This window comes from Mastomys coucha, unplaced genomic scaffold, assembly GCF_008632895.1.
Source record: "Mastomys coucha isolate ucsf_1 unplaced genomic scaffold, UCSF_Mcou_1 pScaffold9, whole genome shotgun sequence".
NCBI classification, from domain to species: Eukaryota; Metazoa; Chordata; class Mammalia; order Rodentia; family Muridae; genus Mastomys; species Mastomys coucha.
Window position 1 is genome coordinate 107,438,386 of NW_022196915.1, and position 10,748 is coordinate 107,449,133.

Here is a 10,748-nt window from a genome sequence, read left to right on the forward strand (position 1 = left end):
CGGTTTGCAGAGAAATAAAACACTTCTGAAAGAGGGGACCGAGACGTGACTTTGAACTTGGCTCAGCTCCTCTGTTTCCAGCAGTGAGAGGAGAACTGGAGCTAGGAAAGAATAGCCAGGAGGGCCCAGCCCGCGAGCTCTCCGGCGGGAATTAAGGCATCTGCCCTACCGCTCGGCCCTCGAATCCAGCGCGAGCAAGCGCCCAGCCGCGCCATCCTGAATTGCAGGCGCAGCAAAGAAGAAATCAAAGCGAAAGGAGAGAATAGGTCAAAAAGGAGAGGAAAGGAAGAGTGGGGAGGGGGGCGAGGAAGTGGTAGAGGAGGAAAACCTGCAAGTGTGGGGGCTTGAAAGAAGGAAAGAAGGTCTTTGGGTGAGCAAGGCAGTTATTCTCACAACCAATCTTAGATTTTAAAAAAATGGGAGAGGTAGTATTTTTAGAGCAAACCAATACATTCACTTTTCAGTATAAATTGCTAAATAAGGCAAGGAAATGTGAAAGACTGAGTTGGGCAGGCTTTTTAAAATAAATGGATTGAAGCCTTTCTGCTTAGATATTTTCTATCTCCCTACAGTCTAGCAGGCCAGTGTAGCTTCTGCCCTTTGAGGTAGGGGTATGGGAGGAAAGAGGACCATTTCCTCCCTCCAGCCTCTAGGAGAGTTCATGATTTCGGACAAGATGCCTTTTTCTTGTAGTCATTTCTCCTCTCCCCCTAGTCAAGGAATGGGGAACAGGAAGGAAACAGAGGGAGCCTTGGCAGAAAGGGCCCAGTCTAGCTCCAACAGTTGGGCCAGACCCACCTAAGGTTTGAGAGGTTGTTTGATCAGGCAGGCGCTCACATTCATTGCAAACCTCAACAAAAGTATTCTTCCAACGTTTTTGCTGACTTCATTTCAATATAAATTTCGAAATACGTTGTTATTCTCTTGCCCAAATTTTACCTCAGTTCCCAGAGATTTATGAATAAAAGCAGTTCTCAGGCCTGCGAAAGGTTAAGGAAGACGTTGGCCACAGGCTGAACCTTTACACTTCCCCAGACTTTAGGCCCGCAATTCCCTCTTCCATTACCTCTTGAGCGCAATCTGAGCGCGGTGGGACAGCCAAGTTCTTAGTGGCAAGTCAGCCTGGGTTCGAGGGCGGCGCTTGGGAAGCTTTGCGGTGGCTTCACCAAAGAGTGACACTTACCGTAAAGAAGGTTTAAGCAACACAGTTTACTTTTCTGAGGCCCTGATTCTGATATGGCAACAGCCAAATTAAGGCCTAAACCTTGCTTGATTCTGGGCATTCCACTTCCTGAACCAATGTAGCGGTGGACCCGGTCAGGAGGTATCCACCCTGAGGGAGACTCGGTCTTTTAATGACGTCTAAACTGCCCCTCAGGGGCAGCTGCTTAGGGTTTACTCCTGTAATCTGAGCTGAACGAGAACGTCGGGGGCGGGGGCGGGGGCGGGGGAAGCTAAGTGTGCCCAGGGGCAGGTAGGGACCACTGCCTGGGGTGGGGGCGGTGTATAGACGAATGTCCAGGGATTGGAAAGAACGGGTAAGTTTGACTATCTGTGTCCACCTTCCTTCATCCAGGTTTTAACGCCTCAGAGCAAATTGGTCAAGGTGAGGGTGGGGAAAGTAGAGTGCCTGTGCAGACCGGGCGAGAGACCTGTCCTTGTCAGGAAAAGTCTCTTCGCTCCCTCAGGGTCTCGGACTTGGTGACTGTATAGCCAAGGGTGCTTTGGGCTAGAGTTCCCGGTTTTTTTTTTTTTTTTTTTTTGCTTTTGTTTGTTTGTTTTTTTTTTGTTGTTGTTGTTTTGTTTTGGTGTGGTTAGGTAGTGGATGCGATCTCTGGGGACTTGGTGGCCTCTGGCAAAGTGTATGGGGAGCAAGTTTCAATACCGCTCCAGGTCACGATCGGGCGGAAGGGGCCAAGACCCATAGACCCAGGATAGCGTTATGCTCGCAGCTGGACTCCTAAATTAGCCGGCTGGGAAGGGGAGCCACAGAGCCAGACGCCCGAACGAAACGCTGCAGGCTGGCAGGCCCAGTCTCTGGGTGCGTTCGGCGGCTGCAGCAGCTGCACAGACCTAGCGGGGCTCAGGGAAGGTGGGGCGGGCTGGGTGCAGGGCGGGGGCGCAGGATTGACGAGGCCATGATGGCCAATAGCGGTTTCTGGAGGGCGGGATGGGCGGGAGTCGCCGTTAAAGGGGCGGTGTGACCAGGGGGCCGAGCCTTGGATGAGGAGGGAGGGATGCCCGGGCGGGAGACCCGGCGGGTACGCGGGGGAAGGGAGAGGAAAAGGAGGGGGACAAAAAATAAATAAATAAAAAAATAAAAGGCGGCTGCTGCGGCCTCAGCTCCCACCGAAATAAACAGAGGCGGTGGCGAAGGCTGCCCGTTGCAGCCGCGAGGGAGGAGGAACTCGCGTTGGCCTCCTAGCTTCTGCTCGTGCCGAGGACTTCTCTCCGTCCTCGCTAGTGCGAGCACTCACTCCCGGATTAGCGCCCTGAGCCGATCGGCTGGAGAAAGGGGGAGAGCCAGAGAACACTTTTTTATTGTTGTTATTGTTATTGTTTTTCCGACTAGCCTCACCCTGCTCCCCTCCCCCTCCTCTCCTTCTCCCCTCCCACAGTCCCCCTCCCCTCCCACAGTCCCCCTCCCCTGCTCCTCCCCTCCCTCCTCCTCCAGCCCAACTTAAAGAAAGAGGGAACGACGCGCCCGTTTCCTTCATCTGGGGGAATTCGTGACCGCTGCAAGTTTACTACTCCGGGCGTCGCCAATGCCAAGCTCGGAGTGCCAGGAGGGCTAAACCCCCGCAGCAGCCGAGAAGCCGAACAATACCCGCAGCGCTCTGGGCGGCGCGAGCAAGGCCTCGGGGGAGGGAGCGGCCACCCGAGAGCGCCTTGGACTGGACGCCCAGCCTCCTCCGGGCTGCCCAGCGCCCCTGCGGAGATCAGGTGGAGTGGCTGGTGCGCCAGGCTCTGGGGCTGGCGGAGCTTGCTGCTGTCTGCTCCCTGCCTGCTTGTGTGCGCACAGCCACTGCCCTAGGGCACTGTGGCCCCGCAGCCGCGTTGACTTCATTCGGCGGATGCCGCTGATCTCAGCCAGGCATCGGCCGACAGTGCAAGGCAGCTAGCGAGTGAGTGCGTGCGTGCGTGCGCGCGCGGGGGCGCGCAGGGGTGGGGGCCGCGGCGCTGAGCTCGCCCTCCGGCGGCCCCCCTCTCCTCCGCTCCCCACACCTCCCTCCGCTCCCTCCTCCCGCCCGCCCTCCCCTGCCCTGCCCGCCCGCCCCCGCCGCAGCTCCTTTAATACACTTTGGTTCTCCGCCTGGCTTTGGACTCTTCTCCTCCTCCACCTCCTCCTCCTCCCGCGCCTCCTCCGCCGCCGCCTCCTCTTCCTCTCCGCGCCTTCGCTCCGCGCCCGGCCGCCTGAGGCAGATACAGGCGGCGGCGGGCGCAGCAGCCCAGCTCCCGAGACTGCAGTCGCCAGTGTTTCCAGCACCCGTTCAAGGAGCCGGGCATTCGGAGGACGCGCCGCGCCGATCCGAAGAGGAAATCCAGGCGGCAGGGCTCACCGGGGCCGGCGGGGCGGCCGGGCGCGCTGGCCATGCTTCTGGACGCCGGGCCGCAGTTCCCGGCCATCGGGGTGGGCAGCTTCGCGCGCCACCACCACCACTCGGCCGCGGCAGCGGCGGCTGCGGCGGCGGAGATGCAGGACCGCGAACTGAGCCTGGCGGCGGCTCAGAACGGCTTCGTGGATTCGGCCGCGGCGCACATGGGCGCCTTCAAGCTCAACCCCGGGGCACACGAACTGTCTCCTGGTCAGAGTTCGGCGTTCACGTCGCAAGGTCCGGGCGCCTACCCGGGTTCGGCTGCGGCGGCCGCTGCGGCCGCGGCTTTAGGGCCCCACGCCGCGCATGTTGGCTCCTATTCGGGGCCTCCCTTTAATTCCACTCGGGACTTTCTGTTCCGCAGCCGGGGCTTCGGGGACTCGGCGCCCGGAGGCGGCCAACACGGGCTCTTTGGACCCGGTGCCGGCGGCCTGCACCATGCGCACTCGGACGCGCAGGGCCACCTTCTCTTCCCTGGCCTCCCGGAACAGCACGGGCCTCACGCCTCGCAGAATGTGCTCAATGGGCAAATGCGCCTAGGACTGCCGGGCGAAGTGTTCGGGCGCTCAGAGCAATACCGCCAAGTGGCCAGCCCGCGGACCGACCCCTACTCGGCGGCGCAGCTCCACAACCAGTACGGCCCTATGAATATGAACATGGGGATGAACATGGCAGCGGCCGCAGCCCACCACCACCACCATCACCACCACCCTGGTGCCTTTTTCCGCTACATGCGGCAGCAGTGCATCAAGCAAGAGCTCATCTGCAAGTGGATCGACCCGGAGCAGCTAAGCAATCCCAAGAAAAGCTGCAACAAAACTTTCAGCACCATGCACGAGCTGGTGACCCACGTCTCTGTGGAGCACGTCGGCGGCCCGGAACAGAGCAACCACGTCTGCTTCTGGGAGGAGTGTCCACGCGAGGGAAAACCCTTTAAGGCCAAATACAAACTGGTCAACCACATCCGTGTACACACGGGCGAGAAGCCCTTCCCCTGTCCTTTCCCGGGCTGCGGCAAGGTCTTCGCGCGCTCCGAGAACCTCAAGATCCACAAAAGAACTCACACAGGTAATCAGGGGTCTGCAGTGGGAAGAGGCACCTCGAAGAGAAATAAAAGCACAGACTGAGTGTGAGTGTGTGTGTGTGTGTGTGTGTGTGTGTGTGTGTGTGTGTGTGTTCGTACGCGTTGGGGACTAACCTGGAATGGGAGAGTGCAGGACAGCCAAGACTTGTTTTTGTTGGAGGATGGTTAGAGTATTATTGGACTGGGATTTTTCCATGTGCGGAAATTGTACTTTTAAATGACCAGCGTAATACCAAATATATGCCTGGAGTGATGCGTTTGCCACCCCCCGCCCGCCCATCCTGCTGAATAATTTCCATTCTAAATAGAGCGCACAAAATAAAACAATTCGGTTCTAGCTCGATGTCCGGGAAGCGAGCCTAGGAAAGATTTTACCAGCTTGTCTGAATGAGCTTTTCTGCCCAGGGTGGATTATCTGTTTTTCAGAGGCTCGTGTTTCTCCACTTTTTTTTTTTTTTTTTTTTTTACACTGGGTCCAAACGCCCTTCTCGGGACTGTTTCCCATTAAATGAATCTGGTGTGAGCCGAAACTGTAAAGCGGTTCTCATTTAAAAAAGTGTTTTTAAAGCCCATCTTGGGGTGGGTCGTAGGGGATTGACGGTGGTTTGTCAGCAGTTTGTGAAATTCTCTAATGGGCACCAGAGGGTTTGTGATTACCAACTTCGACCCTCGCCTGGGCCAACCAGAGCCCCAGGCAGTACCGCCCCGCAGGGCGATCATGAGAGGAGAGAGACGCAAAAGAACGAGCCTCTCGCCTCAGATTATTCATCTTCGACCAGGTCTCAGCCAAAATCGCAAAAGATGATTTGCTAAAAGAAAGCCAAATGTTTTAGCAAATTCCCTCGTCAATATTTACTCTGAAGTCGGGACGAGCCAGCGGCCTATTGTTCTCTTTTGGGAAGGGAGGGAGCCGAGGTGCGAGACAAGCTTTTAACAAGGTTTAAAATTTGAGAAATTTATTTGCATGAAATGCCCTGTGTCTGAGCGGTTGTCTTTAAAAAACAGTTTAGGTGCTAATGGAATTTAACGTTAACTGGTTCCCTTTCCAAGTGGAACGACGTTTGAGTTCTCACACCTCTAAATGACTCCAAGCATTTGGAATCCTGGCAACAGGATGTAGGAACCGCCAGAAAACTAAACAGGGAGATTTTGAAAGGCTTTCCTGACTCCAACCCCTAACCCATTTGCTGAGAGGTACAATCGTTAAAAGACTACCTTATCTCTCATGTTTACTTCCTCCGTCCCCATTTTTTTTTTTAAAGACTGGCGATTATACTAGGATTATGATTAACTCAATTTGCAGAGTTTTTGGATGATAAGTACTGGCTCAGTCAGTCTCCATATCCCAGTCTCCAAACAGTTACAGCATCTCCAAATATGATTGCCTACTGGCCCCAAAGAGGAAGTGACAGCAGCCCAGCCGCCTGTGTGATTTTGATAATGCCCCAAATATTTTGTCAAAATAACAGCTTCTCGATAGCTAGACCAACTTGTTAGGGATCGGGGAATCCAAAAAATTCTGTAGAAGGGCTAACAGGGCCAAGGGCACCCCAAAATTCGTTAGGAATTTAAGGAGGTAGGTGTCAGTGTGAAGGGAAGTTTATTTTCACTATTATAGAATCTGTTAGTTCTTCGTAGGGGTATCCAACCTGTTTCACAGACTCAGCCCTCTCCCCTTTGCCTTGTACCCTGGTACCCAAGCACTCTGTACCCTGGCAGCCTTGGTGAGGACTTTGGGGTCCTTGGTGTCCCATAGCAAGCATCCTGTTTGCAATCCACAGGGGAGAAACCTTTCCAGTGTGAGTTCGAGGGCTGTGACCGGCGCTTCGCCAACAGCAGTGACAGGAAGAAGCACATGCATGTCCACACCTCAGATAAGCCCTATCTCTGCAAGATGTGCGACAAGTCCTACACGCATCCCAGCTCGCTGCGGAAGCACATGAAGGTACCACTGCAGTAGCCGGGAGGGCTAGGCCGACCTGGAGCATCAGCTCCCAGCGGGCCTGGGAAGGTCCCCAGGGGCCGAGGGACGCTCTTGAGGTACCCTCGGCTCGGGGACCCGGCCTCACAGCAGCTGCACTCACACCCAGTTCCCTCTGGTCCCCACTCCCGGCTTTTGTCTTGCAGGTCCATGAGTCCTCCCCTCAGGGCTCCGAGTCCTCCCCGGCTGCCAGCTCTGGCTACGAGTCGTCCACACCCCCGGGGTTGGTATCCCCCAGCGCAGAGCCACAGAGCAGCTCCAACCTGTCCCCAGCAGCGGCGGCGGCGGCAGCAGCGGCTGCGGCAGCAGCGGCCGCGGTGTCCGCAGTGCACCGAAGCGCGGGTTCTGGCAGCAGCGGTTCCGGAGGGGGCTCGGCGGCCGGCAGCGGCGGGGGCGGCGGCGGGGCGGGAGGCGGGGGCGGCGGCAGCTCTGGCGGGGGCAGCGGGACAGCCGGAGGCCATAGCGGCCTCTCCTCCAACTTCAATGAATGGTACGTGTGAGGGGCCAGGCCTTTCTTCCATTCCCTGTTCCCTTATCCACCGTCGCCCTCCCCAAAACCCACCGAGGGCACCTTAGGATCGTCTTATTAAAATTATGAATCTGATTTTTATGGTGAAAAAGAAAGATTTTACCAGCAGAAGGATTTTTTAAAGTTTTTTTTTTTTTAAAGAAAATAATCTAGGCATGAAAAGCAAAATCTCTCTGTATGTCTGAAGCTGAAAACGTAAAAAAAATTAAGAAAGTAAGCCCCACAAAAATATAGAGCCAAACTTCCCTAGCCCACTTTCCTTCCCATATGCTTCCCAGTCTTTTTGACGAACTGTACATAGCGGACTCCTTCCTTTTCCACGGTGATTTTAATGGCTTATTGGTGGATAGAAGTTTGTCCATTTGTAAACTCCGGATTGCGTTCCCTCCCGCCCTTCTCCCATTTCCCTTCCCCAAGTGATGGGCCTTTTCTTTTTCCTTTTAGTTACCCAGATTCTTTCTTTCTTTCTTTCCACCCTTTTTTCTTTCTTTCCTTTTTAAAGTAATGTGGAAGAAAATGGTTTATTTTGTATTGTGGTATTAAATATTGTGTTCCTTTTAAACGAGGCAACTTGATTGTAAACTTCATATGACTATAGACTGGAAAATATGAGCCGTGCCAAAGTCTCCCTTCTGTTTCTTCAACATACCAACCCATAGCACACATCACCACCACCACCAACGCTTGTGAATGTATTTTTTTCTGTTAGCTGGGTTTACATGTGATGTTTCAGTGCTTTTGCGAGTTCGATTTGTTAGGTCTTGTATGAAAGATTGGGGGAGGGTGGGTGGGTGGGAGTAAACGTTGTGCCGTTAGCTTTTTCCGAAATAACACCCTTCTGTAAATATCCGTTGCCATATTTATCCATTTGTAATTAAATTATGGTATTAACTTGCTACAGAGGAAACAATATTTATAAAGAATGTTTCTTAACTATAAATATGTACAATTGTGGGCATAAACTGTTTCAGATTTTTTATTTGAAGGTTTAAGTGGTTTGATCATTTCTTGTGATGTTTTGAGAGTAATGCATACAGAAATATAATAAAATGTGTTGAAACTGCATGAACATGCCTTTTTTCCCCCCTAGCAGAGTTATTGATGAGAATGGGAAGGAGTCAGCTTGAGTCAAGACATGGGTATGGATTGGGAGTGTGGGGGGAAGTGCCACCTTGTATTCTTTGGAGGAAGGTCTATTTATGCATAGAGAATTGGCCAAACTGCCCCTTTGGCAGAAAGTCTCAAAATTATTTTCCACATTCTTTTGTTGGGTAGCTGAGGATGAATTAAATTTTTGGAAAGCCCCTGTGAAGAATGGCGGCAGGAACCTTCAGAGTGTCTAATGGCTCCATTATCTAAGGGAATGCCTTTCTTTCTTTCAGCTATTTGGGCTGGCTTTAAGAGCACTAAACATTTCCTTATTCTTTGTTTTCTTTCCCTACCCTGCCCCCTTCCTCTCTCCTCCCTCTGAAAAGCTGAGGTACAGTTATTTTTAATTGCACATTTAAAACTGAGCTGAGTACTTTGTTTTTGAACTTGGCTCAGTGATTATAGTTTAAAGGGGCTCGGTTTTTTTTCCTTGATATTTTAAGCAGAGCTTGCTCAATAAATCCTGTTTATCTTAAGCAGCTCTGCAGTGGTGCTCAAGGGAAAGTAACAAATAGGATATGCTTAAATATTTGTTTGCCATCATAGATAGGGATACATCTACTCTGAAGGAAAGAACTCAGCAAAATAAAATAGAGTATACAAAGGCTAATGTTGCCAGGTGGAAATGAATGGGAGTAAGGAGTTCTTTCTGGAATCTTTGCCACCGTGCTGCCCTGCCCCCACAGGAGTTGGTGTGAGTTCTCAAACAAGATGCTGTAACGAGAGCAAAAAATAATTTTAGTAATAAAAGGATAGAGATGGGGAAAATTAATTTTTAGTTCCTGAACTATCAAGACTTCCCTCCCACTGGGTGTCCCTGTAGCTCCGATAGGCCTTGAGCATTGGAGGAGCTTCTCCCAGGGGAGGGAGAAGACCCGGTCAGCTTCAGAGGCTTCAACTGTTCCCCGGCGGCCCAGGGCTTGTTGAGTCCGCTGCCAATGGATGAAAGAAGGCAGTGTCTTTTGCTACTTTGTTTCTGTCCTGAGCCACAGGGCCAGGCGAGACACCCGAGGGATGTGTGGGAAAGGGTCAACACTCACCTCCTACAGGCCATGCTACCTGTCCAGTGGTCAGCGAACAACCATCCGGCCTGACTCCTGTGCTTGCTTATAATACTCTCCGGGTGACAAGTGCCAGGCTCGCCCTCCCCAGCTGCCTAAGCGCCAATTTCGGAAGCAATCAACCCTCTATTAAAATCAAATTTATAACCCCTAATAATATTAAGCAAAATTATTAGAATAATTGGCACATGTTACTGAGCTTTGGGAGAATTCATTGAACACACTCTAAGCTGTGAGAAAAATCGTTAGGGTTTTTGCTGAGCCCCTTACCCTTGGGGGAGGAGGCAAAAGAGTCAGATTAAATATTCATTTGGTAGGCAAGAAGAAAATGGTCCTACTCAAATGTTTTTAACCTTTTCATTGTGGGGCTGGAAAGTAGAGTTTTGACATACCATAAATCTTAAAAGAAAAAAAAAAAAAAGAAAAAGGACTCAGAGGGACAACTTCAGCAACTTGAGGCCTTGAGGCCTTCTTATTTGAGGGAGCATGGGAGCCAAATGGATGCTCCACAGGGTCAAGGTAGTGTAATTGCTTCTTAAATCTGTTGGGGAGTTCCCTGTAAATCTGTGACGCCTGGCGCCGTTGTTAGTTTTCTGCAGAAAAAATACAACGTGTAGGGGGTCTGGGCTAGGAAGACCATCACAGAAAAATGCTTTCCTAGGACTATCTTAGGACCGATAGAGTCCCTGGTAAAGGCTTTCTAGCAAAATGGCTTCTAGCCCCTCTCCGCCTCCAGGCTTTGTCCACAGGAGTCGTCAACGGGTCGGCTTGGTCCAGTTTCTCTATTTGACTTTTCTCTTCGTTCTCCGAATTTCCGGAGGCAAATGAGAGAAGAGGGAGATAGCATATGTGTGAAGGGTGCCGAAGATGCCAGAATCGCTGTACTTAAAGGGTGCAGCAGTTTGGCGCCTGAGCCCGAGAGCCTGGCAGTGATGGGATTAGGAGTAGGGTAGGTGGGTGAGTGGAGATGTCGGAGCCCTCCCTCCCTCCCCTTCACCCCAACTCATAATAGGCCTTGATGCTAACCTGCCCTTGCCTTGACTTCAGAGCCTCATAGCTGAAGCTGGTCCTGGCCTCTCTCAGGGCCCAAGAGCTGCGCTGTGGGTCGCTGCGGCGTCGGGAGGACTGGTCGTCTCTGCTCGCCACCGCTGTCAACTTGAACTTCAGTGAACAGAAGCCTGCTCCCTTCGTGCTCAGCTCCATTCACCACCGAATAAGTCCCTCTCACCACGAGGTTCGCTTTATCCGGAGGCAGCTGGAGCTCCCTCGGGAGGCCCATCATTATTATTATTAATTATCGTGATCCTCGCTGCATTATTAATGGCCACAAGGATAACGGGCATAAGTA

General features: G+C 52.4%; 1 protein-coding gene and 1 long non-coding RNA gene across 4 annotated transcripts in view; one reads left to right on the forward strand and one right to left on the reverse strand.

Moving 5' to 3' along the window:
* Positions 1 to 1,350, reverse strand: part of LOC116084644 — a 6,257-nt gene extending 4,907 nt beyond the window's left edge. The window contains exon 1 of one of the 2 annotated variants that reach the window (XR_004116199.1): positions 1,184 to 1,350. This is a non-coding gene — a long non-coding RNA (uncharacterized LOC116084644). The other variant, XR_004116200.1, reaches the window with a different exon arrangement.
* A 901-nt stretch (positions 1,351 to 2,251) lies between these two features.
* On the forward strand, positions 2,252 to 8,255 carry Zic2 (Zic family member 2). Of its 2 annotated transcripts, none has more exons than XM_031361732.1 (3): positions 2,252 to 4,664; positions 6,462 to 6,625; positions 6,808 to 8,255. In XM_031361732.1, the coding sequence occupies exons 1-3, from the start codon at positions 3,593 to 3,595 to the stop codon at positions 7,159 to 7,161; spliced, it is 1,590 nt and encodes a 529-aa protein (XP_031217592.1). In that variant the 5' UTR covers positions 2,252 to 3,592; the 3' UTR covers positions 7,162 to 8,255. The 2 variants fall into 2 exon arrangements, with proteins under 2 accessions (XP_031217592.1, XP_031217593.1); XM_031361733.1 differs by having other exon boundaries at positions 2,253 to 4,664; positions 6,771 to 6,926.
* Positions 8,256 to 10,748: the final 2,493 nt, after the last annotated feature.